This window comes from Protopterus annectens, chromosome 2.part0, assembly GCF_019279795.1.
Source record: "Protopterus annectens isolate FY-2018-M chromosome 2.part0, PAN1.0, whole genome shotgun sequence".
Lineage (NCBI taxonomy): Eukaryota > Metazoa > Chordata > Ceratodontiformes > Protopteridae > Protopterus > Protopterus annectens.
Genome location: NC_056728.1, coordinates 203,060,729 through 203,083,070, shown reverse-complemented (window position 1 = coordinate 203,083,070; position 22,342 = coordinate 203,060,729). Strand labels below are relative to the sequence as shown.

The 22,342-nt window shown below is 45.8% G+C and overlaps 1 protein-coding gene across 1 annotated transcript in view; it reads right to left on the bottom strand.

The window, feature by feature from the left end:
* Nucleotides 1-22,342, bottom strand: part of FN1 (fibronectin 1) — a gene marked incomplete in the record, with an annotated part of 4,425,379 nt that overhangs the window by 2,951,329 nt on the left and 1,451,708 nt on the right. The window contains 1 exon segment of the mRNA XM_044060668.1: nt 10,700-10,885. Coding sequence (XP_043916603.1) covers nt 10,700-10,885 — 186 coding nt within the window.

Below are 22,342 nucleotides of genomic sequence, written 5' to 3'. Positions count from 1 at the left end.
ACGTCGTGGTCTGGGCCTAAGCAAGGAAGGCAATAAGAGTGGAAATCCTTATGAGGTATTTGTTTCCCACAAGTTAAACAATTATTTATTTTGTCTGACATTGGCTGAGGCAAGAAAGAGTCCCCAACGGGGTACTTAGCTTTTTAGAAGTCTTCGGTAGCTGAAATCTCTGGATCTGACCGACCGGCACTTGCGAACAGCTTCTGCTTCGGGCACCGCGCGGCAAGAAAGACTGAGGAAAATGGCATCGGCTGATGCCTTTATACCCCAGGAGCTATGATGTCGGGTGAAGTGCGACATCAGCCGAGGCCAGACCCAGACTTTGGAATCGGGCCAACCGAGGGCTGCCTGAGGCAGGACAACCCATATGTTATGACTGCAGATGCATCCTTGAAGGACATTCTGGAGGAAATCCTGGACTGTCTGTACTGATTTAGCCTTTTCCTCAATAGACTTCAACACATCCTGTGCATTAGCACCAAAAAGCTTCTGTTTTTCTAGAGGTGCATCCAGGAGCTTTACTTTAACATGGTCTGGCAGTGGCTGTTCTTTCAACCAAGCATGTCTACGTATAACGGCCCCTGTCATAGCTGACCTACATGAAGCTTCCAATGCATCATAACCACACTGAAGAAAATGATTGCTAACCTGCTGAGTGTTATGAACCAAATCCTGCAATGCCTTTCTATCTATAGGCTCAGGAGAGGCTAACTTTTTCTGCAAATCATCCATTAAGTAACCCTGGTACTGAAACATATGAAAAAGACAGTTAAGTGACCTCATGGCAAAGGTGGAAGAGGTATAAACTTTTTTGCCCCATCTCTCCAGGGACCTGGCTTCCCTGTCTGCGGGCAAAGGGGTTTTGGCTGAGGAAGTAGCCACTCCTTTGGGCCCCTGAGAAATAGTTTCTAGATCGACAGAGTGGGCCTTAAAGAGATGCTTATGAGTTTCAAAAACCCTGTAATATCTGTCTGGCTTGACAGGAGCAGGAGGGAGAGAATCAGGGGAAGCACTGGAGTCTGAGTATACATCATCCAAGACATCCAACACTGGAGGAATATCTAATGGTCTGTGCTGGGGTAACTTAAGGAAGGTACGTAGCCTTTTCCTGGAGTCAGAGAATTCCTGACCCTGCCACTGAAAATGTTCTCTCATGGAGTGGAGAACTTCTCCGAAAGAAATATCCTCTGGAGGAGAGGCAGAAGGAATCGATTCCTCAGCATCAGAGTCCTCGTAGGCCTGGAAGGATTCTTCCTGGGTATCTGAGTGCTCTGAATCCCTAGAGGCTTCATCTGAAGAGAGGGTATCTGTCTACTGAGTTCTAGGCCTTTTATCTGCAGGAGGCTGAGAACCTCTGTCTGGATGCGACTGAGAACCTCTGATAAGAGAGATTAGATCTGCAGCTAGAGTCATGATCTGTTTATCCGAGGAGGGGCCCTGGGAAAAAGATTTAGGATGGGCCTTAGCCTGGCTGGCAGCCTTAGCATGTGTGAAGGCCTTGATGGACATGGAGACCGGAGGCCTAGCTGCCCCACGTGCAGGGGTAACTTTATCCACTTGTATGGTGTCAGGTAAATCTAGAGCTTCGGTTTCGGGAGGGAAATAAACAACCGGCACCGGGGAAACCTCCGGGACCGAAGTATGCGTTAAAGCGGTGTCGTCAGCCTGGAGCAGTTGAATTACTGCTTCCGAAGAGACCGATGCACTCGTGGAGGGCTTAGGCGTGGTATCGGTGGACGACGCAGGCCGAGGATGTCGGTCCCAGTCCTTACGTTTTTTGGAAATATGTGCTGTCGGTTGTTCCGACGGCATGACATAAGCGTAAGTTTCGCCAAAAAAGTCTTCGGCAAATTCTGCCCGGCGCCCGAGTGTGCGCTTATTAAAGCAAGCACAGGCAGCACAGGCCGAGACGTCGTGGTCTGGGCCCAGGCAGGGAAGGCAGTAAGAATGGAAGTCCTTATGAGGTATTTGTTTACCACAAGACAAACAATTATTAAATTTTTCAATTTTTTCTGACATCGGTTGAGGCAAGAAAAATGTTCCCCAACGGGGTACTTAGCTTTTTGATGACTACGGTAACTGAAAACACAGGAGCTGACCGACCGGCACTTGCAAACTGCTTCTGCTTCGGGCACCGCGCGGCAAGAAAGACTGAAGATGGCGTCGGCGGATGCCTTTATACTCCAGCCGCTCTGACGTCGGGGAGGAGGCGACATCAACCAATGCCGGACCCAGACTTTGGAATCTGGCCGACCGAAGGGCTGCCTGAGGCAGGACAACCCATATGTCAGGACTGCAGTTGCATTCTTGAAGGACATCTCATCTCGCATAAATTGCTAGGAGCAGAGCTGTTTTCCAAGATAATCAGCAGTAGCAGCTGGCTCAAAATGAGGAAGGGTGAGTTTCTCCAAGACATAGTTGAGGTCCCATGCAGGTATTGGTGATCTCCTTGGAGTACTTAACTTTTTGGCTCCTCTGAGATACTGCTTTAATAAAGGATGAGAGAAGATTGGTGGCTCTGTATTGTAATGAGCTGAAATGGCAGAGGCATGAATTTTAATTGATGAAAAAGATAGGCCTTTGTCCAGCATCTCAGTTAAGTATTGCAAAATCTGAGGAATATTTGGTACAGCTATATCAGTTCTTTGTGCCTGGTTCCAAGCACAGAATCTCTTCCATTTCCCAGCATAAGATTTTCTAGTATTAGTAGTATTAGGCCTTGCTTGTTTATGTACCACATAACTGTGGTGTTGTCTGTCCTCATTAGTAGGTGGCCTTGATGCAGAAAGTTTGAAGGCCTCGATTGCATGCATCACTGCTAGCATTTCTTTTTGATTTATGTGCATGCGTAGCTCCTTTTGTGACCACTGTCCTTGAATACCTCTGCCCTCCATGTGTGCTCCCCAACCTAGGTCTGAAGCATCCGTTGTAATAGTTTGGGAGGTTTTTGGCTTTGTGAAGGACAACCCCCTGTTGGACTGGCTGGCCTGAGCCCACCACAGAAATTCCTTTTGAAGGCATGGAATGAGTGGGATTAAGGCTTCTAAACTGTGACTGTGCTGAGTCCATAAACTCCTTAGGTACCACTGTAGCTTCCTCATATGTAGCCTTGCTTGGGGGATCAAAAGAATACAGGATGCCATGTAACCCAGGGCCTGCAGGATTCTCCTTGCAGTCAGCTGGGTTTGTCTTGTCAGATTCTTGAAGTAATCTGGTAGTTGCCTGTTTTTCTTCTGTGAGATAAGCCATTTGGGTGGTTGTATCTAGATCCGCACCCAAAAAGGTTATTCTTTGGGATGGAACAAGTCTTGAATTGTGCATGTTGACTGTATATCCCAAGGCCTGCAGAAGATTGATGGCATAATTTAAGTCCTTTACCAAAGTTTGTTGGCTGTCCGCTTGTATAAGGCAGTCATCCAGATATGGGTATATTTGAATCCCCTGAAGTCTGCAGTGTGCTATTACTGATGCCAGGCATTTTGTGAATACTCTGGGCGCAGTAGATAAGCCAAAGGGCAATGCAGAGAATTGATAATGCTCTGACCCTGCAAGAAATCTGAGGTGTCTTCTGCAACTTTGTCTGATAGGGACATGCAGGTATGCCTCCTTGAGGTCTAGAGTCACCAGCCAAGACCCCTTGCCCAGCATGGGAAGGAGTTGCTGTAGAGTCAGCATTTTGAATTTTGGCACAATGAGATAAGTATTGAGTGCGGACAAGTCGAGAATTGGTCTCCATTGATTTTCTTTTCTTGGAACAAGGAATAGTCTGGAGTAAAAACCTTGGCCTTGTTCTGAAAGAGGAACTTTTTCTATGGCTTTCATTTGTAGTAAGCTTGAGATTTGTTTCAAAGCCTCTGCCCTTTGATTTGGTGGTAGACTGGGCATGCCTTTTCTTCTTGGCAATGTGTGGAAATGGAACCTGTATCCGTTGTCTATTATTTGCAGTGTCCATTTGTCTTTTGTAATGCTGTGCCAATTTTTTGAGAATAAAGAAAGCTTTCCGCCCAAAGGTGCTTCTAATTGAGCCCTGGTTGGCGGAGTCAAAGCAAAGTCATTGAGTTTGTCCTTGTGCAGCAGTTGCAGGTCCTGCACTACCTGTCTGGCTTGGAGGTTGCCATTGACGGCCTCTGTAGGAGCCCCTAGCTTGCCCTCTACCTCTGGCATGCCTGTTCCTTCCTCTCTGAAATCTTTCTGTGTCCAGAAAGGACCAATTCTTGGAAGGCCAATTTCTGCTGAATCTTGGTGGTTGGACTTGAAGAAAATCCTTAACTGTTTGTACAGATTTTGCCTTTTCCTCAAATTTCTTTAGGACCTCTTGAGCAGTGGAACCAAATAACTTTTGCTTTTCCAGTGGAGCATCCAAAAGCTTAGCTTTAACATGGTCTGGCAGGGATTGTTCCTTCAGCCAAGCATGCCTACGTATGACTACACCTGTCATTGCTGACCTACACGAAGCTTCCAATGCATCATAACCACACTGCAAAAAATGGTTGCTAACCTGCTGGGAATTATGTACCAGATCCTGAAGGGATTTGCGATCAAGGGGTTCAGTAGAAGACAGTTTCTTGTGCATTTCTTCTAACAAATACTCTTGGTACTGTATCATATGAAATTGACAATTTAATGCCCTCATGGAAAGAGTGGCAGAAGTATACACTTTTTTACCCCATCTCTCTAAAGCCCTGGACTCCTTTGCAGAGGGGAGTGGGTTCTTAGTAGTAACAGCTGTGACCCCTTTAGGGCCCTGGGAAATAGTTTCAGGATCAGCAGAGTGGGCCTTGTAAAGAAAATTATGCGAGTCCGGAACCCTGTAATACCTATCTGGTTTAACAGGAGCCGGAGGCAGAGTATCAGGGGTCATACTAGAGTCAGAGTACACATCATCAATGACATTTAAAACAGGAGGAATAGCCAAAGGTCTATGCTGAGGTAAATGAAGAAAAGTTCTTAGTCTTTTTCTGGAATCAGAATATTCCTGGCCCTGCCATTTGAAATGCTCTCTCAGAGTGAAGGGTCTCCCCAAAGGAAAGCTCTTCAGGAGGGGAGGCTGAGGGGATAGATTCCTCTGCATCCGAATCCTAGTAGGCCGAAAAAGCCTCCTCCTGGTAGTCAGAGTGATCCGAGCCATCAGAGGCCTCCTCTGAGGAGAGGGGATCAGGGGGATCTACCCTGGGCCTTTTGTCTAGAGGAGGTTGGGAGCCCCTGTCTGGATGGGGCTGAGAGCCCCTGATTAAAGAGATAAGGTCCTCTGCCAAGGTTAGGATCTGGGAACTAGAAGAGGGTCCCTGAGGAATAACCCTGGGAGGCATGGCTTTAATGTGCTTAGCAGCTTTAGCCCTGGTGAAGGTCTTAATGGACATGGATGCAGGAGGCCTGGCTGCACCACCTGCTGGTGTAGCTTTGTCTAGTGGTATGGTGTCGGAAGCTTTCAAAACACCAGTCTCTGAAGGCAATTCCATACCCGACTCGGCGGGAGCCTCAGGGGCCGAGAATGTCGGTTGTACTGTTTCATGGTTCGGAAATTCCAAGGACTCTGTATCAGCCGAGACAGAGACACTCGCGGAAGGCCTAGCCGCGGTTTCAGCCGAAACTGCGGGCCACGTGTGTCGGTCCTTGTCTTTGTTTCTTAGTTAAATGTGAAGTCGGGGTCTCAGACAGCATTTTATAAGAAAAACTAGCCCCAAAAAACTCCTCTGCGAACTCCGACAGACGTCTAAGAGTGTGTCGGTTGAAGGAAGCACAGGCTGAACAGGCAGAGACGTCGTGATCTGGGCCTAAGCAGGGGAGGCAGTAAGAGTGGAAATCCTTATGAGGTATTTGTTTCCCACAAGTTAAACAATTATTAACTTTATCTGTCATCGGCTGAGGCAAGAAAGAGTCCCCAACGGGGTACTTAGCTTTTGAAGTCTTCGGTTAGCTGAATTACAGGAGCTGGCCGACCGGCACTTGCGAACTGCTTCTGCTTCGGGCACCACGTGGCAAGAAAGACTGGGGAAGATGGGGTTGGCTGACGCTTTTATACCCCAGATGCTCTGACGTGTGGGAAAGGGTGACATCAGCCGACGCCGGACCCAGACTTTGGAATCCGGCCGACCGAAGGGCTGCCTGAGGCAGGACAACCCATATGTGATGACTGCAGATGCATCCTTGAAGGACATCAGAGCAAGTTCCAGGGGAAGCTCAAGGCATCCACCTTCCACGCCAGGTGGTACAGTCCCTGGTACAGAATTTTTCCAGCTGGTGGTTGGTGTGTGAAGCAAAGAGATCCACCTCCAGAGTTCCCCACTCCTGAGTGACTTGCAGAAAGATTTTTCGGAAGAGCTGCCATTCATGGGGGTCCAGTAAGTTTCTGCTTAGGTGGTCTACCAGGGTGTTGCTGACCCCTGGTAGGTATTGGCCTTTAAGTGCAGACCCATGGAGGCAGCAGTCAGCCAGAGGGTCATGGCTAGTCTGCACAGAGAGTAAGATTGGGTCCCTCCTGGTTTGTCGATATACCACATTACTGTGGTGTCTGTTTTGACAATGATAACCCACGGCCTAAGATGGGGTTTGAAGAATGTTGGAGCCTTTTGCACTGCCTTTCTTTCTGACTGATGTGCAAGGGAAGGTGCTGGGCATCCAAAAGTCCTATTGTACACCTGCCTGCTAGTTGAGTGCCCCAAGCAATGTCTGAGGAGTCAGTGGTGCTGGCCTGGCTGGAAGGACAGAGGATGAAGGGAAGACCCTTGTTCTTGGCACAGGCCCCTGCCCACCAGACAAACTCGGCCCTTATACAGGGAATCAGCAGGAGAGAGGTCTCTAGAGGCTACAAGTGCTGACACCAAAGGTTGTTTAGATACCACTGACGTTTCCTCATGTGAAGCCTCGCCAGAGGAATTAGAAGGAAGCAGGACGCCATGTACCCTAAAGCTTGCAGGAACTTCCTCGCAGTGAGGTGACTTCCGGAAGCCAGCTGGGTAAAGTAGAGAAGCAGAAAGCTCTGCTTTTTTGGGGATAGGAAGGCCATTTGGGATGCTATGTCCAGCAGTGCTCCCAAGAAAATAATCTTCTTGGGGGGGGGGGGGTTGCTTTGATTTCTTTTTGTTGATGGAGAACCCTAGGGAAGTTAGGAGGGTTTAGACAGAAGGTCCTGGAGCAGCTTTTCATTGCACTCTGTCTGAATGAAGCAGTCATCCAGATAACGGAATATCTATTTCTGTCTGCAAAATGCTATGGCTGGGGCTAAGCATTTGGTGAATACTCTGGGTGCATTAGATAAGCCGAAGGGTAAGTGCAGAGGACTGCAAGTGTTGTGAGCCTGCTCTGAAGAGCAGGAATTTCCTGCGGGATTCCCTTATGGGGATGTGGAGGTAGGCATCTTTTAGGTCTATGGTCACTAGCCAGGCATTTGTTGTCAGCATAGGTAGCAGCTGCTGCAAATTTAGCATTTTGAATTTGGGGACCACCAGGGAGGTGTTCAGAATGGATAGATCCAGGATGGGGTGCCAAGTGCCCTCTTTTCAGGGAACAAGGAATAGTCTGGAATAAAAGCCTTTGCCAGTTTGATCTGAGGTGACAGGTTCTACTGCCCCCTGGGATATGAGCGTTTGTACCTGCTTCAAAGCCTCTGCCCACTGGTTTGGAGGCAAGTCTGGGTATCCTCTTGAAATTGGAAGTTTGTTGAAAGAGAATTTGTATCCCTGAAAAATTACTTTCCAGACCCACTGGTCCTGTGTTGCAGAAAGCCAATTGTCTAAGGAGGAGGAAAGCCTTCTTCCTAGCTTTTGGTGAGTGAAAGGCAGGCAGGAGGGGGAGAGGGAGTCAATAAGTTTTTGCCATAGAAGGGTGGCTTAGAACTCCCTGCCTTTGGGGCAGAAGTGGTCTGCTGTTCGATTCTCTGCTGCACCTGGGATAGGGGCCTGGATGGTCTGTTCCTGCAGGGCTTACCTTGGCCCCACCTGCTAAGTGCAGGGAAGGACCAGTGCTTAGAGGGATGTTCCTGCTGAACCTGGGAGGTTGAACCGGAAATAAATCTAGGTTTGCATAGATTTTGCTTAGTCTTCCATCTTAAGCACCTCTTCTGCTTTTACTCCAAACAAGTGGTCCTTATACAGGTGTGCATCGATTAGTTTAGACTTGACATGATTAGGGAGAGGTTGTTCCTTCAACCATGCATGTCTCCTAATGACAGATCCTGACACTGCTGCCCTGCTTGAGGCTTCTAGGGCATCATATCCACAGTGTAATGAGTGTTTGGTCACTTGACAAGTAGAGTGCAGTAAATCTGCTGTTTCGAATTGGCACAGTCAGGAAGGGTCGAAATCTTTTGCTTTAATAGCTCCAAAGTGTGGTAATATGTTAACATATGGAACCGACAGTTATGAGCTCCAATAGCCAAGGTTGCGGAAATGTATACTTTTTTTTTTTTTTTTTTACACCATCTGTCCAGAGCTCTGGAATCCTTGTCAGAAGGAACAGGATTCTTGGCAGAGCTAGTCTTAGCTCCTTTTGGTCCCTGTGTAATGACCTCTGGATCTGAAGCAGGATTTCTGTACAGGTATTTCTGTGAATCCAGTGCTGTAATACCCATCAGGTTTACTGGGAGCAGGTGGGAGGGAGTCGGGGGCTACACTGGATTCGAGGAAAACATCATCCACAGTTTCTATAACAGGAGGAATAGCCAGGAATCTGTGCTGGGGCAGGTCCAGAAACTACAAATCTTTTCTTAGACTGGGGGAAATCCTGAGATCCCCACTGGAAATGTTCCAAGGGTGTGTGAAGGGTTTCCCCAAAGGAAAGGTCTTCAAATGGGGAGGCAGAAGGAATGGATTCCTCTGCGCCTGAATCCTCATAAGCAGAAGTTGTTCCTCTTCAAAATCTGAATAGTCAGATTCCTCAGAATCCTGTTCTGTCAATTTCTGGGGAAGGGTGCTTTTTTCAATTAGAAGGTGTGGCCTGACTAGCTCTGATAAGGGAAATGAGATCTTCCACCATTTTAAGCATTTGGGCTTGGAATGGTGAAGCAGGAGAAAGAGAAAGATGGTACCTAGAGGGTGGCTTTCTAGGAGTGGCCTGGCTTCTAGGCCTAAAAGTGTATCCAGTCAGAGAAACAGTAGTCGGATGAGAAGACGTTTTTGTTCAGATACGGTAGTGAGAGGCCTCCCCAGAAGCTGGTGCCTGCATTGCGGGTCTGGACTCAACCGAAGCAGACAGCCAAAGACCCGGATGAAGATTTCTGCTGCATACCGGACTCTGAAAGGGTCATCAGGGGCTATGAAAGCACCTCACTGAATTCCAGAGAACTGATGACCTGCTTAGCGGTACAGTAGTCGGAAAGCTTAGCCTTCTGTGGTCTGTGTCTATCTTCACCTCTGTTTTTTTTGGCATGTCCATGGAATGCTGGCTGACGGACACCATTTCAGAATGCAAAGACGAAAAAACCTATCTAGAATTAGAGCTCTACAGTGAATGGTTCTCATGTTAAAGAGGGCACAGAACCGGCAATAAGGGACTTCATGGTCTGGGCCTAAACAAGTGACGCAGTATGAATGGAAGTCTCTGTGTGGGATCTGCTTTCCACAGGTGAGACAGTAACTTTAAGACATCAGTTAGTGCAATAAAAAAGGAACCCCAATGGAGTACTTTGCTTTACATGTTTTCAGCTGAAATTCAAACTGGTAGCAACCGACCAGCACACTTGCTAACTGCTTCCGCTATGGGCTCCATGGCAGGAAAGACTGATGTAATGGCATTGACTGCCTTGCTTTATAGCACTGACGACCTGACAGACTACAGGTGACAGCAGGCGACTAAAACATTGACTGTGGTATTCAGGCCAGCCAAGGGCTACCACAGCAGGGATAACCCTCAGCGGATGTAAAGTTCTGACAGCTGGTACGTACAGAAGTCACCTTTATGGACCATGAACATGCCTCCACGTCAGACGTCCAACACATCAAGAGGGACTGGAAAAGCTTTGGAAACGTACTTGGACAAGCTGATTGAAAGAAGGTTAAACCCACTAGTAGAATACTACAACATTGGAATAGGACATAAATTAATATTTTGTCAGTATGTGAAAATTGCTTGATCAAATTCCCTACTAAACAAGGAGGGGATTTTAACAGAAAAGGAAGTAAATGAAGTAAATGAAGTGTTCTGCTAAAGATATGAAGAAAATGGAATTTACACATATTCCCTTTCATTCCTATAGAAATCAGAAATTCAGCTAATTGAAAGAAGGAATTACTTTTGTCGAATCAAATGTTGTGAAAACAAATGAGGAAATAGACTGGAATTTTGAAATCTAAAAAAGCAGTCCAAGAAGCACTAGTATGAAACTTCAAATTCATCTAAGTAGTAAGACAAGCAAATCATGACCTATACAGAATTTCTTGGTTTCGATACTGTAAATGAGGGGCCAATTCACTGGGATTATTTTCCTTAAGAATTAGTGTGAAATGGGCAGAGGTCCAGACAGTGGATTTAAGACACCTCTGAAGTAGTAAGGAATCCTAGTAAATTCAGATGAAGCAAGGGTGACTACAGATTTTTACAGGGTGAGAGAAGATTTTATTACAGAAGCTCTAGTAATATGCCTGGTAACAGTATAAAAATAAAAACTTTAAAAAAATGTTATATTAGTAAAATTACAGTAGTTACCTGAAAGGTATGCCACTACACACAGACACAAACAATGGACTACTACATAATTACTTACCGAGGGTCTGCTTAGGAGCACTGACGCCATCTTCGCTAAGTTCATAAACCACACGGAATCCAGACACAGTATCCGAAGCGGAAACCCAAGACACCACAAAGCTGTTAGAAGTGATCTCTGTAACAGACTCTGAAATTCCAGTGGTTATGTCTGTGCCTGTTTCAGTCATACCATCCTCACTGGGTACTAGAAGGAAAGCAATAAACTAGTAATCCACTTTTTGGGCAAGAACACATTAACTAAATGGCATTCCATGCATTTTTACTGAATAAAAAAAGAAAGCACCTAACATGTGGAAAAGATGGAATCCCAAGAAATAAATCATTTAATCATAAATCCTTACATTATGCAAGACATTAAAAACATGAGGCTCAAAATCAGTCTACCAAGTCAGATCTCATATGGGTACAAATCTGAAGTCAAGTCACAAACACTGACATAACTGAAGTTAACACATCCAAATGTTTTTCACAGCTCTTATAATTTAGAACTACACAGACATGTAGTTTCACTGTTAGACTGCATGCATATGTAAACACTACTGCCTAATGCACAGATCTGCTGACTGGCATCATTTCTATTTATCACCTCTCATCCAGCCTCCCAATTTTGATGATAGCTAAGACAGCCAAAAAGGACTCCTCTCTAACCCCAATTATGTGCAAAGGCTTTAGATGAAAGACTGTATGGAGATTGAACAAGTTCATTAGTCCCACTGCACCTACCCCCCTTAGGTTCATAGGTAGGTACTAGGTTATCTGCCCAAAGGCATTTATAAGCCTAGCTGGAATGTGTTGGCTTTCACAGTCCCCCTTAGATTAGTTCCCTGTGCCTCTGTCCAGCAGAGCTATTGAAATGATCCCTGGGGTAAACGTGGTTTCCCATCCACTCATCAAGGTTTCTCTTGAAGAGGGTTAGTAAGGAGCTCTGCCTAACGTGGATTGGAATATTGTTCCAGAGCATGGGAAGTCACTGGGACAGGAATCTATCCCTCCAGCACATCCTATTTATTGCTGTGGTGAGGTTTAGATCCCTGTAGCGTGTGGCTCAAGGGGATATGGGTTTCTTTAGGTGGAGCATGTCCATCAATTCTGTGTTGGACATGGCCTTGTAGGTCAGGCAGAGATCACCTCTGAGTAGGCAGTATGCAACTGAGTACAGCTGGAGTTTCTTCAGTCGAACCGCATGTGGCATCTTCTTGAGGCCAGTGATCCTCTTGGTGAGTTACTTTTGTGGTCTTTCCAGTAGTTGCAGGTGTCTTGTAAGGTACATTCCAAATGGGGCATTGTACTCTATGATGGGTCTAATAAGTGATGCGTAGAGGGGTCCAAAGACCTCTTTCGATCTAATTTGCTCTCATCAAAACACATTTGCAGATGTCACAAATATTCCTACAGCTCTAACTGGGAGTTCTGCAGCATGAGTGGAGTATGCACCCAAAATTAGACTAGGCCAAAGGAATTAACATCTTCCTTACTGGTCTCCATCATACAGGTTTCTTTCTGAATGCAAACTGCCAGTTTAACTGGCAGAAAAGATGGCTGCCTTACATAAACAGGCTGAAAGGCATGTTTCAGCTAGTCTTCACGCTAATGTGCAGCCAAGAATAAAACCAATACACATTTGACAGCCTAAGTCTCATAGAAAAAGTACAGTTGTGTACACTTACCATAAATGTAGATGTTAGAGTGTCTTCACTGTTGCAGTCATGACTGTAGGGTTCTCCCTTGCCGGCAGGCAGTCCTCGTCGGCCAGAATCGCAAAGTCTGGGTGCGGCGTCGGCTGTTCAGCCATGCTACCTGACGTCAGAGCACCAGGAGTACAAAGCTGAGAGCCAACGCCATGTTCTCCAGTTTTTCTTGCCCCAGATGTCAGAAGTTCCAAAATGAGTAAGGTCCCATACCCTTTGCAAATGCACCTCAGAAGAGGGGTGAAAAAAAGGAACCACACAAAAGAAAAAATAAGAGGGGACAGGAGGGAGGAAACCCAGACTGCAACAGTGAAGACACTCGAACATCTACATTTATGCTAAGTGTACACAACTGTACTATGTTCATCATGTTTCACTGTTGCAGTCATGACTGTAGGGTAGAATCCCAAAGCAGAAAGAAAGGGAGGTGGTCAAAGTAAAGTACAGGGGGCGGCTATAAGACCCTGCAAGACTGCAGAAGCAAAGCCTGCCCTAGACTTAGAGAGGTAGATTGTAGTGCTTGGAAAAAGTATGCACTGAACTCCAAGTTGCAGCTTCCAAAATGTCTTTGGTAGGAACTCCCCTGAGGAAGGCAGCTGAAGTCGCAGCAGCTCTGGTAGAGTGAGTCCTTGTACTCCCTGGGATCTGCTTTCCATGGTGTGAATAGCAAAATCTGATTCCCATGAGCAATCCATTTTGAAATGGTCTGTTTTGAAATGGCTTTACCTTGGGAACTTGAAGCATAAGAAACAATTGCTCTGATTTCCTGATGTCCTTGGTTCTGTCCAGGTAAAAACATAGTTGTCTGTGTACATCCAAGAAATGTAAGATCCTTTCCCCTTTATTTTGAGGAGTGGGGAAAAAAGTTGGCAAGTGAATAGTTTGATTTAAAAACACTATGAAAACCACCTTAGGCATGAAAGTAGGATTAGTCCTTAAAGACGCCCTTTCTTGATGAAAAATAATATAAGGTTCCACAGCCATAAGAGCTTGCAACTCTGAAACCCTCCTGGCAGAGATCAGAGCTAACAGGATGGCTGTCTTCCAAGATAAAAACTTGATATCAGATGAGGCAGCATGCTCAAAAGGAGGTAAGGTGAGCTTTTCCAAAACATAGTTGGGATCCCAAGCAGGGATGGGAGGAGATCTAGGGGGGCCTTAACTTCTTAGCTCCTCTGAGAAATAGTTGGGATCCCAAGCAGGGATGGGAGGAGATCTAGGGGGGCCTTAACTTCTTAGCTCCTCTGAGAAACTGTCTCATGAGCTGGTGGGAAAAGATAGGAGGGTCTGTATTATAATGAGCAGAAATAGCAGAGGCATGTATCTTTATGGAAGAGAGAGAGAGACCCTTATGTAAGAGGTCTGTCAGGTAAAGTAAAATCTGAGGAATGTTGGGAATAGGATGATGAGAATCCTAAGCCTGCATCCAGGAACAAAATATTTTCCATTTTCCTGCATAAGATTTTCTAGTGCTAGGACGTCTGGCTTCTAAAATGACATCCATAACCTGCTTGGGTAGGAGAGAATGTATCAAAGATCCAGGATTAACCAGGCCGCCAGGCTGAGAGTTTTGACATGGGTGTGTAGAATCTGACCCTGGTGATGGGACAGAAGGTTCAGAATCTGTGGTAAAACCCAGGGGGGCTCCAGACAAAGTTTTTTCAGTGTTTGGTACCAAAACTGTCGAGGCCAATTTGGGGCCAGCAAGATTATCATCTTGGGCTTGTCCTGCTTTATCTTTAGTAATACCCGTGGAAGAAGAGAAAGAGGTGGAAAGGCATATCTCGAGAGGTTTCTCCAACTGAAAGATAGAGCATCCACTTTCCAAGCTTGATCGTGGAAAGTCCTGGTGCAAAAAATTGGTAGTTGATTGAGGTGGGATGCAAAGAGGTCTATGTGAGGACATCCCCAGACTGCTGTAATCATTTTGAATATTTCGGTGTCCAACCTCCATTCGTGTGGATCCGAAAGGTTTCTGCTCAGACTGTCTGCCGGAAAGTTTAGCTTCCCTGGTAGAAACTGTGCTTGAAGGTCCAGATTGCAAGCTAGAGCTGTGTTCCAAACATCCATGGCTAGTCTGCAAAGGCGATAGGAATGAGATCCCCCTTGCTTGTTTATGTACCACATTAACTGTGGTGTTGTCTGTCCGTATCAGTAGTTGTCCTGGTTGTAGAAGATTCCTGAAGGCCAATAGAGCTTTCTGAACGGCTAACATTTCCTTTAAATTGATATGCAGGTGCTTCTGATCCTTTATCCAAAGGCCCTGCAGACAGTTGCCTGAAAATGGGCTCCCCATGCATAATCTGAGGTGTCCGTGGTTAGAATCTGAGAGGCAGGGGGCAGACAGAAGGGTTTTCCTTTGTTTAGAGTACATGCCTTGGACCACCAAAGGAATTCCTTTTGAAGACAAGGCAGGACGGAGATCAGTATGTCTACACTGTGGCAATGCTGAGACCATACACTTTTTAAGTACCACTGTATTTTCCTCATATGTAGTCTTGCATATGGTACGAAAAGGATGCAGGAGGCCATGTAACCCAGAGCCTGCAGGAATCTCCTTGCAGACGAGTTGAAGTTGCCAAGGTTTTGAAAGTTGAAGCCAGCTGTAATTGTTTTTCGTATGTCAGTTAAAATGCCATCTGGGTTATTGTGTTTAGAGAAGCGCCCAAAAAAATTATCTGTTGTGAGTGTCAAATTTGACTTTTTTATGTTTACAGTGAATCCCAGGAACTTGAGAATATTCTGAACAAATTGTAGATGCTGGAGTAAGACATCTTTGCTGTCTGCCTGAATAAGACATTCGTCCAGATAAGGGTAAATTTGAATTCCCTTGAGTCTACAATAAGCTACTACTGGAGCCAGGCACTTGGTGAAGACCCTGGGTGCAGTAGACAATCCAAATGGCAGCGCAGAGAATTGGTAGTGCCTCGATCCTGCCTTGAACCAGAGGTATTTTCTGCGTTCCTGTCTGATGGGAATGTGTAAATATGCTTCTTTTAAATCCAAAGTTACCATCCATGCATTTTTGGTCAGCATTGGCAGTAGCTGCTGTAGAGTAAGCATCTTGAATTTTGGTATCTCTAGGAAAGTGTTCAAGACTGACAGATCCAGAATGGGTCTCCAGGAATTTTGCTTCCTGCGGACTAGAAAGAGCCTCGAGTAAAAACCTTGTCCCATCTCTGAAAGTGGAACTAGTTCTATGGCTTTCATAGCCAAGAGAGATTCCACCTGGTTTAATGCCTCTGACGATTCATGTTTTGGGAAGATCTGGCCATCCGCTTGGCCTTGGTGGAGTATGAAAATGGAATTTGTAACCTCTTGAAACCACATCCAGAACCCACTTGTCTTGGGTTATAAGAGTCCAATGTAGGTGAAAAAGAGAAAGTTTTCCTTCGAGAGGGGCTTCCAGGCAAGAAGTTCCTGCAGCCCAACAGAGGGAGTCATTGAGTCTGTTTTCTATGAGCTTGCGACCTGTCTCCTCCACTAGGGGTGGAAGCAGTCCACTGTCTTGGTCTATAAGAGGCTTGCATTTGAGGCCTACATCGGGGGCATCTATATCTACCCCTCTGAGGCCTGCCTGAATTGGGAAAGTACCAATTTTTTGTAGGCCAATTCCTGCTAAATCTGGGTGGCTGTACTTGTAAGAAATCTGTTTGCATGGACTTAGCCTTGTCCTCCATCTTTTTAATCACCTCTTCAGCTTTAGATCCAAACAAAACATTATGCTCAACAGGAGCATCCAATAATTTAGCCTTTACCTGATCTGGCAAATTTTGTTCCTTTAACCATGCATGCCTTCTAATTACTGTGCCAGAGGCAGCAGCCCTACAAGAAGCCTCCAAGGCATCAAATCCAGTGTAAACCACGTTTCCCAACTTGTTCAGTGGCATGCAAAAAGTCATGTAGTTCCTTATCTGCACAGGCGGAAATGGAAGTTAGCTTTTGCTTTAAAACAGACAGGAGAAATTGCAGGTATTTCAGCATATGAAACTGACAGTTTAAAGCCCTAATAGATAAAGTAGCAGAAGTGTACACTTTTTTGCCCCATCTTTCTAAAGATCTGGAATCCTTCTCAGTGGGAATGGGGTTTTTAGCAAAAGCGGCCTTAACGCCCTTAGGACCCTGAGAAATGGTTTCAGGGTCAGCAGTAGGGTTCCTGAATAAAAACTGGTGGGAATCAGGAACCCTATAGTATCTGTCTGGTTTAACAGGAGCTGGAGGAAGAGTCAGGAGTTAAGTTAGCCTCCAAAAAAGCATCATCCACAATATCCAAAACAGGAGGAATAGCCAGGGGGTCTATGATGGGGAAGAAGAAAATCCCTTAGTCTTTTCTTGGATTCCGAGTACTCCTGCCCTTCCCAGTGGAAATGTTCCCTCATTTCATGCAAAGTTTCCCCAAAGGAGAAATCCTCAGGGGGAGAAGCTGAAGGAATGGATTCCTCAGCATCAGAATCCTCATAAGGAGGGAAAGAATATTCCTGGTCAGAAGAAACAGAAGCCTGATCAGATGAGTCATAATAAACTTCCTGCCTTGGCCTTTTATCTGGAGGGGGATGTGAACCCCTAATCATAGTAAGCAAGTCCTCCTCCATTTTAAGTAACTGCTTCTGAGACTTGGGAGCCAGATCAGAAGAGGCCTGGGTTGCAGTCTTTGATTTGGAAGGAGTCTTTGCCTTTATAAGTAGTAGAGTAGGCCTGAAAACCCCTTCAGAAGCCGGTACCTGCACAGCGGCTCCGGACCCATCCGAAGGAGCATTGTCTGAAGGTCCAACTGAAATATTCAAAGGCCTAGTTGGCTCCTCGTGGGAGTCCATTTCGGCTGTTCCGAAATGGCCGATAAGGGCTGCAAAAGCACCTCACTGACGGTCGAACCTGAAGCTGGCTCTGCGATATCGTCTGATTTGGACCTCAGAGGCCTGTCTTTGTCCTTGCTCGTTTGTGAACTCAGGTAGCGGGAACCGTATCAGACGACATTTTGCAATTAAAACGCCTACCGAAGTAATGAAAAGCAAAATCGTACCTTCGTTTAATAGTACTTTGATTGAATCTAGCACAAAACCGACAACTAGCTACGTGGTGGTCAGGGCCTAAGCAAGGAATACAGTAAGAATGAAAATCCTTATGAGGTATTTGCTTCCCACATCAAATACAATAATTAACTTTTTCTGACATCGGACTGGAGCAAGAAAAAAGTTTCCCCAATGGGGTACTTAGCTTTGAGTAGGAGAAGTCTTCGGACTGAAGTTTGATCAGAAAAAATTGTCAGGAGTCAGCTGACCGGCACTTGCGAACTGCTATCACCGCACGGCAAGAAAGACTGGAGAACATGGCGTCGGCTCTCAGCTTTTGTACTCCTGGGGCTCTGACGTCAGGGAGCATAGCTGAACAGCCGACGCCGGACCCAGACTTTGGATTCTGGCTGACAGAGGACTGCCTGCCGGCAAGGGAGAACCCTACAGTTATGACTGCAACAGTGAAACATGATGAATATCAGAAAATGCTCAGGTACACTGACATTCTGTTGGCTCCTCCTCTCACTATGAAGGTGTTACATTTCCAAGAGGAAACAGCATGGACTACAATTTACCCTGAGTAGGAGTAGATGCATGCTTGGTTTTCTGCTTCTTTTTGGCAGAAAAAAATGGAGCCAACAGTGTCACTAATAGCAGTAGCAGCTTCCCCAAGGATGGGCACAACATTGAGAAATAGTTAAGTCTTCATTGTTTCTCCCCCTCCCAGAAAAAAAGAGCATCTCTTCTTTGTCCACTGGAGAGGAGACAAACAGCCACAGAAGACGTGGCTAACCCTCCAATCCATAGGGGCTATAGATGTTACCCCCGAGGGATTTGGGGTGCAAGATGCCTGAGGTACAACAAATGGCTACAGCACATTCACACATTTGCGGTTAAGGCTAACTGCTAGCCGCTGTGGTGGCAAAAACTGTTTGCTTAACTTTTTTTGGGGGGACTGGAAGCAGTAAAGACTGTGGTACCAGTAGCTTGTTCTATGGTAAAGCCAAAAACAGTGCTTCTTTCCCACTGAAAACTAGCAACAAGAACAGGCAAGTCTTTAAAAGTGCTTTTTTTCCACACAAAAGCATGGTAAAAACATTTTAAAAATGTCAGTCCCCAGAAGTAAAAATTTCTCCACAGAAGAGACAGTTTTCACTTGCTTTAAATAATTTTTAAGCTGATAGGAAAGTGCACACTCCATTTTAAAAGTACACTTAAGTCTCAAGTCCATTAAAAAAAAATCCCATCTTAAAAACTTTCCTGAACAGGAAAAGTATTAAAGCATTTGTGTGTGTGTGGAAGACTTTTCCCCAAAGGGTACCTCTGTCCAGCAAAGGAAGACCACAAGCTAACCACTAATTTTCTAAAGCCCACAGAGGAACACTCTCCCATCAGCAGGAAATCTCTGAAGGTCTTGGTGCCCATTGCTGTCTTTTTAGTCAGCTAAAGCGGACTGACGCATGGAAGATGCCCAGAAGCTTTGGAAACTAGCCAGCTCTTGTATCCTTAGCAGGATCACTCACACAGCTAAGTCTACTGCAGCAGTGATCAATATGATGAATGTGTGAAGACATCCTGCAAACATAAAAAAAGGTAGGGGATTCAATACAGAATCTGTTAGAGTTAATCATACACTGAACAAAATAAGTTAACAAAACAGACCAAGTTCCTAGTAAAACTGTAAAATGTCAAGGGTATGTCAACCACTGCAGTAGTTGTAAATACTAGAAACTTCTGCCACAAAATGTCCCAAAGTCCAGCATGACTTGTTTTTTTTTCACTCTTTCTAGATAACCTCTTAGCTGGATATCAGTATCTGTGATGCAAAGGGGGACATCTGTCTGCCATCTTTAGCTCCCTCATACCAGTTGGATCCAGTGATCTTTGTAGAGACCACAGCAAGAGCAATCCAGATGGTATATACTCCCACGAATCGCTGCCCTACCAGAAGGGCCCCAAAACTGATAGCCCAGACAGTAGGTTAATTTGCAAGGGAAAACAAGAGACAAATGATATAGATGACAAAACACACAGCTTAATACCTAGAAGGCTTTGGGAAAGGGAGACATTACTAAAATAGTTAAAGACTGTGTGGAAAATCTTGCATAACCATAGATGTTCTTCTCTTCCAAGTTGCAGTATTCTTAGTGCGATATTCTGCCCCTCAGGTGACCTGAGCATCAGCTCAAATACGAAATCTTAAGCCTGGTTGCTGTTGGTGTGCAAGACATCACACGCAGGGCCATAAACCAGGATCATAAATGTGATGTCTGCACGCACAGACCTCAGAACTGCCCAGTCGGACAGTGGACTTGGTAGAGACAAATGATCTCTCCCAGACTGGAGAAATGCCACAGACTGCCCAGTGAGACCATAGAGTAGGAGGTGCTCCAGGGTGCCCCATAGGCAGGTGAAAGGAATGCAGGGGAACAGTGGGAGGGGAGGAATACTGCAACATGGAAGACAGACATGTATGGTTATGGTAAGATTTTACACAACTATTCTGTCATATTACCATGCTGCAGTATTCTTCAAGTGGGACAGTACCACAGCTTTGGAAGGAGGAGGGGTGGAGGTAGAGGTAGCTCAGTCCAGAAATCCCTGCAGGATTGCCCTAGCAAAACCTGCTCTGGAGATATGGCCCAATTTGTAGTGTTACATAAAGGTGTGTATAGTGGACCAGGTGGCTACCTCCAGAAGAATGCAGTGTCTAGGCCTTTGAAGGTGGCCTTGAAGGATGCTATGGTCCTAGTGGAGTGTGCTCTTACACCCTGAAGAAAGTCTCTGCCATGGTAGGAGTAGCAGAAGCAAACAGTTTTCCTGATCCAACAGGAAATAGTTTGGAGACTGCCTTGCCCAGGACCCTGGGAAGAAAGGATACAAAGAGTTGATTACATTTCCTTAGGGACTGGATTTGTCTAAATAAAACCTTAGCTGCTGTCCGCATCCAGGGAATGCAGTTCTCTCTCACTATCATTGGAGAGACACGGAAAGGTGGGTAGGTGTATGAACTGATTTAATGATCGCTAATGATTATGACCACTTTGGGAATTAAAGAAGTGTCAAGTGTGCAACGTCACCCTGTCTTTGTGGGAAATAGTGTAGGAGGGACAAGCCATGATTGCCTGCACCTTCCTAGCTGAAGTGAGAGCTATCAGCAGGATCATTTTCCTTGTGCACATTTGCAGTGTTGAACAGTCTGGTTCAAATGGGGCCAGTGTGAGTTTAAAATCTAGGTATCAAGGTGGTGGAACAGGTCTCCTTGGTGGCCTAATGTGCAAGACCCTTTTCAGGAACAATTCAACTTCTAACCTGGAGAGTAGAGGAGGATCCAAGGGTAAAGCAGGCAGAGATTGCAGATAGGTGGATCGAGTATGAAAGGCCTACCTTGATAAGTTCACACACAAGCTAAGACTAGAGGGACATTCACTAGAAAGGGATCCCTGTCTTTGGAAACAGCATATCGAGAATATTTCCCATTTTAAAATGTAGGATTCTCTGTTTGATTTCCTGGCCTCCCTCAAGACTGAAAGCATGCCCTCAGAGTAGTGGTGTCTGGAGGGTACTAAAGGTTTATCACCTCAGAGTGTTAAACAGCATATCCAGGTGAGAGTGGATGAGTGTTCCCTTCTGCTGTGCGAGTAGGTCCACCTTGTAAGGTAACTTCTGGTGATTGCCTTGGCAATGGATAGTAATAGGGGGAACCAATGCTGCCTTGGCCAATAGGGAGTCACCAGTAAGATTTTTGGCATCTCTCTCCTGATCTTCAGAAGCAACTTTGAAAGGGAAGGGGGGAAGGCATACAGAGACCATCCCCTTCCATGAAATGGTGAAGGAGTCGACTAAGCTAGTGGGTGTGGGTGGGGGGGGGCAAACAAATCTATTTGAGGTGTGCCCCCACCAGGACAATGTCTAGAAAAACCTCTCCGTTTATCTTCCACTTGTGATGCAGAGAGGAAGATCTACTGAGAGCATCTTCCTGGTGGTTCTCCCAGGATGGTGTGTAGGCTGCCTGCCAAGATAAGTTTTTGGAGGCTAGGTCCCAAATCTGGATTGCTAGCCTACAAAGGATATATGACTTGGTGCCCTCCCCATTTGTTGATCTACCAACAAGATTGGGTGTTGCCTGTGAAGATTTGAAAGGGGACCTGGCTGAAGGATTGGAAGAAAGTTTCAGCACCCAAAGGACTGGAGTCATTTCTCTGACACTGATGCATTTCTTCTGGAGGGGTGACTGCCAGCATTTGTGCACCTTGAGGCCCCTCATAGTAGCCCCCCAGCCCAGGTCTGGTGCATGTACTGAGCTGGTGTGGGAAGGTGAAGGGGAACTCCTGGGTTCATTTGAACTTGATGAATCCACCATCTCAACTCTGCACTTAGGCAGAGTATGAAGGCAATCTGGAATTCTAGGAGGCGGTTGTGATGAGACCACACATTCTTTAGATAACATTGCAGTTCTCATGTGCACTCTGGCTAATGGTAGCTTCTGAAAGATGGCTGCCATAAAGCCCAGAAGTAGCAGAACTTGTCTTGCTGACAGTTGGTGGACCTGCAGCAGATCCTGGAAAGGCCTATTGGGGAAAATACTTTGTCATGAGGAAGGAAAGCCTTCATCAGGTCTGTTCGGATCCTGAAGCCCAGAAAGATTTTGTCCTGCTGTGGCGCTAGGGATGATTTGGGGAGATTGAGGGTGAACCACAGACACTGTAGCAGAGACATGGTAATCTGTAGACAGTTTTTTAGGTTTAGGGTGACTCTGCAAGAATATCATCCAGACAGGGGTAGATCTGAATGCCCCTGGTTCTGCAGTAGGTTATGGCTAGAACAAGACATTTGATGAAGACCCTGGGTGCAGTGGATAAACCAAAGGGCAAGGCAGCTAAGTAAGTGAGAACAGGGCCCAGTGAAACCAAAGCACTTACTGTGAAAGGGTTTTATAGG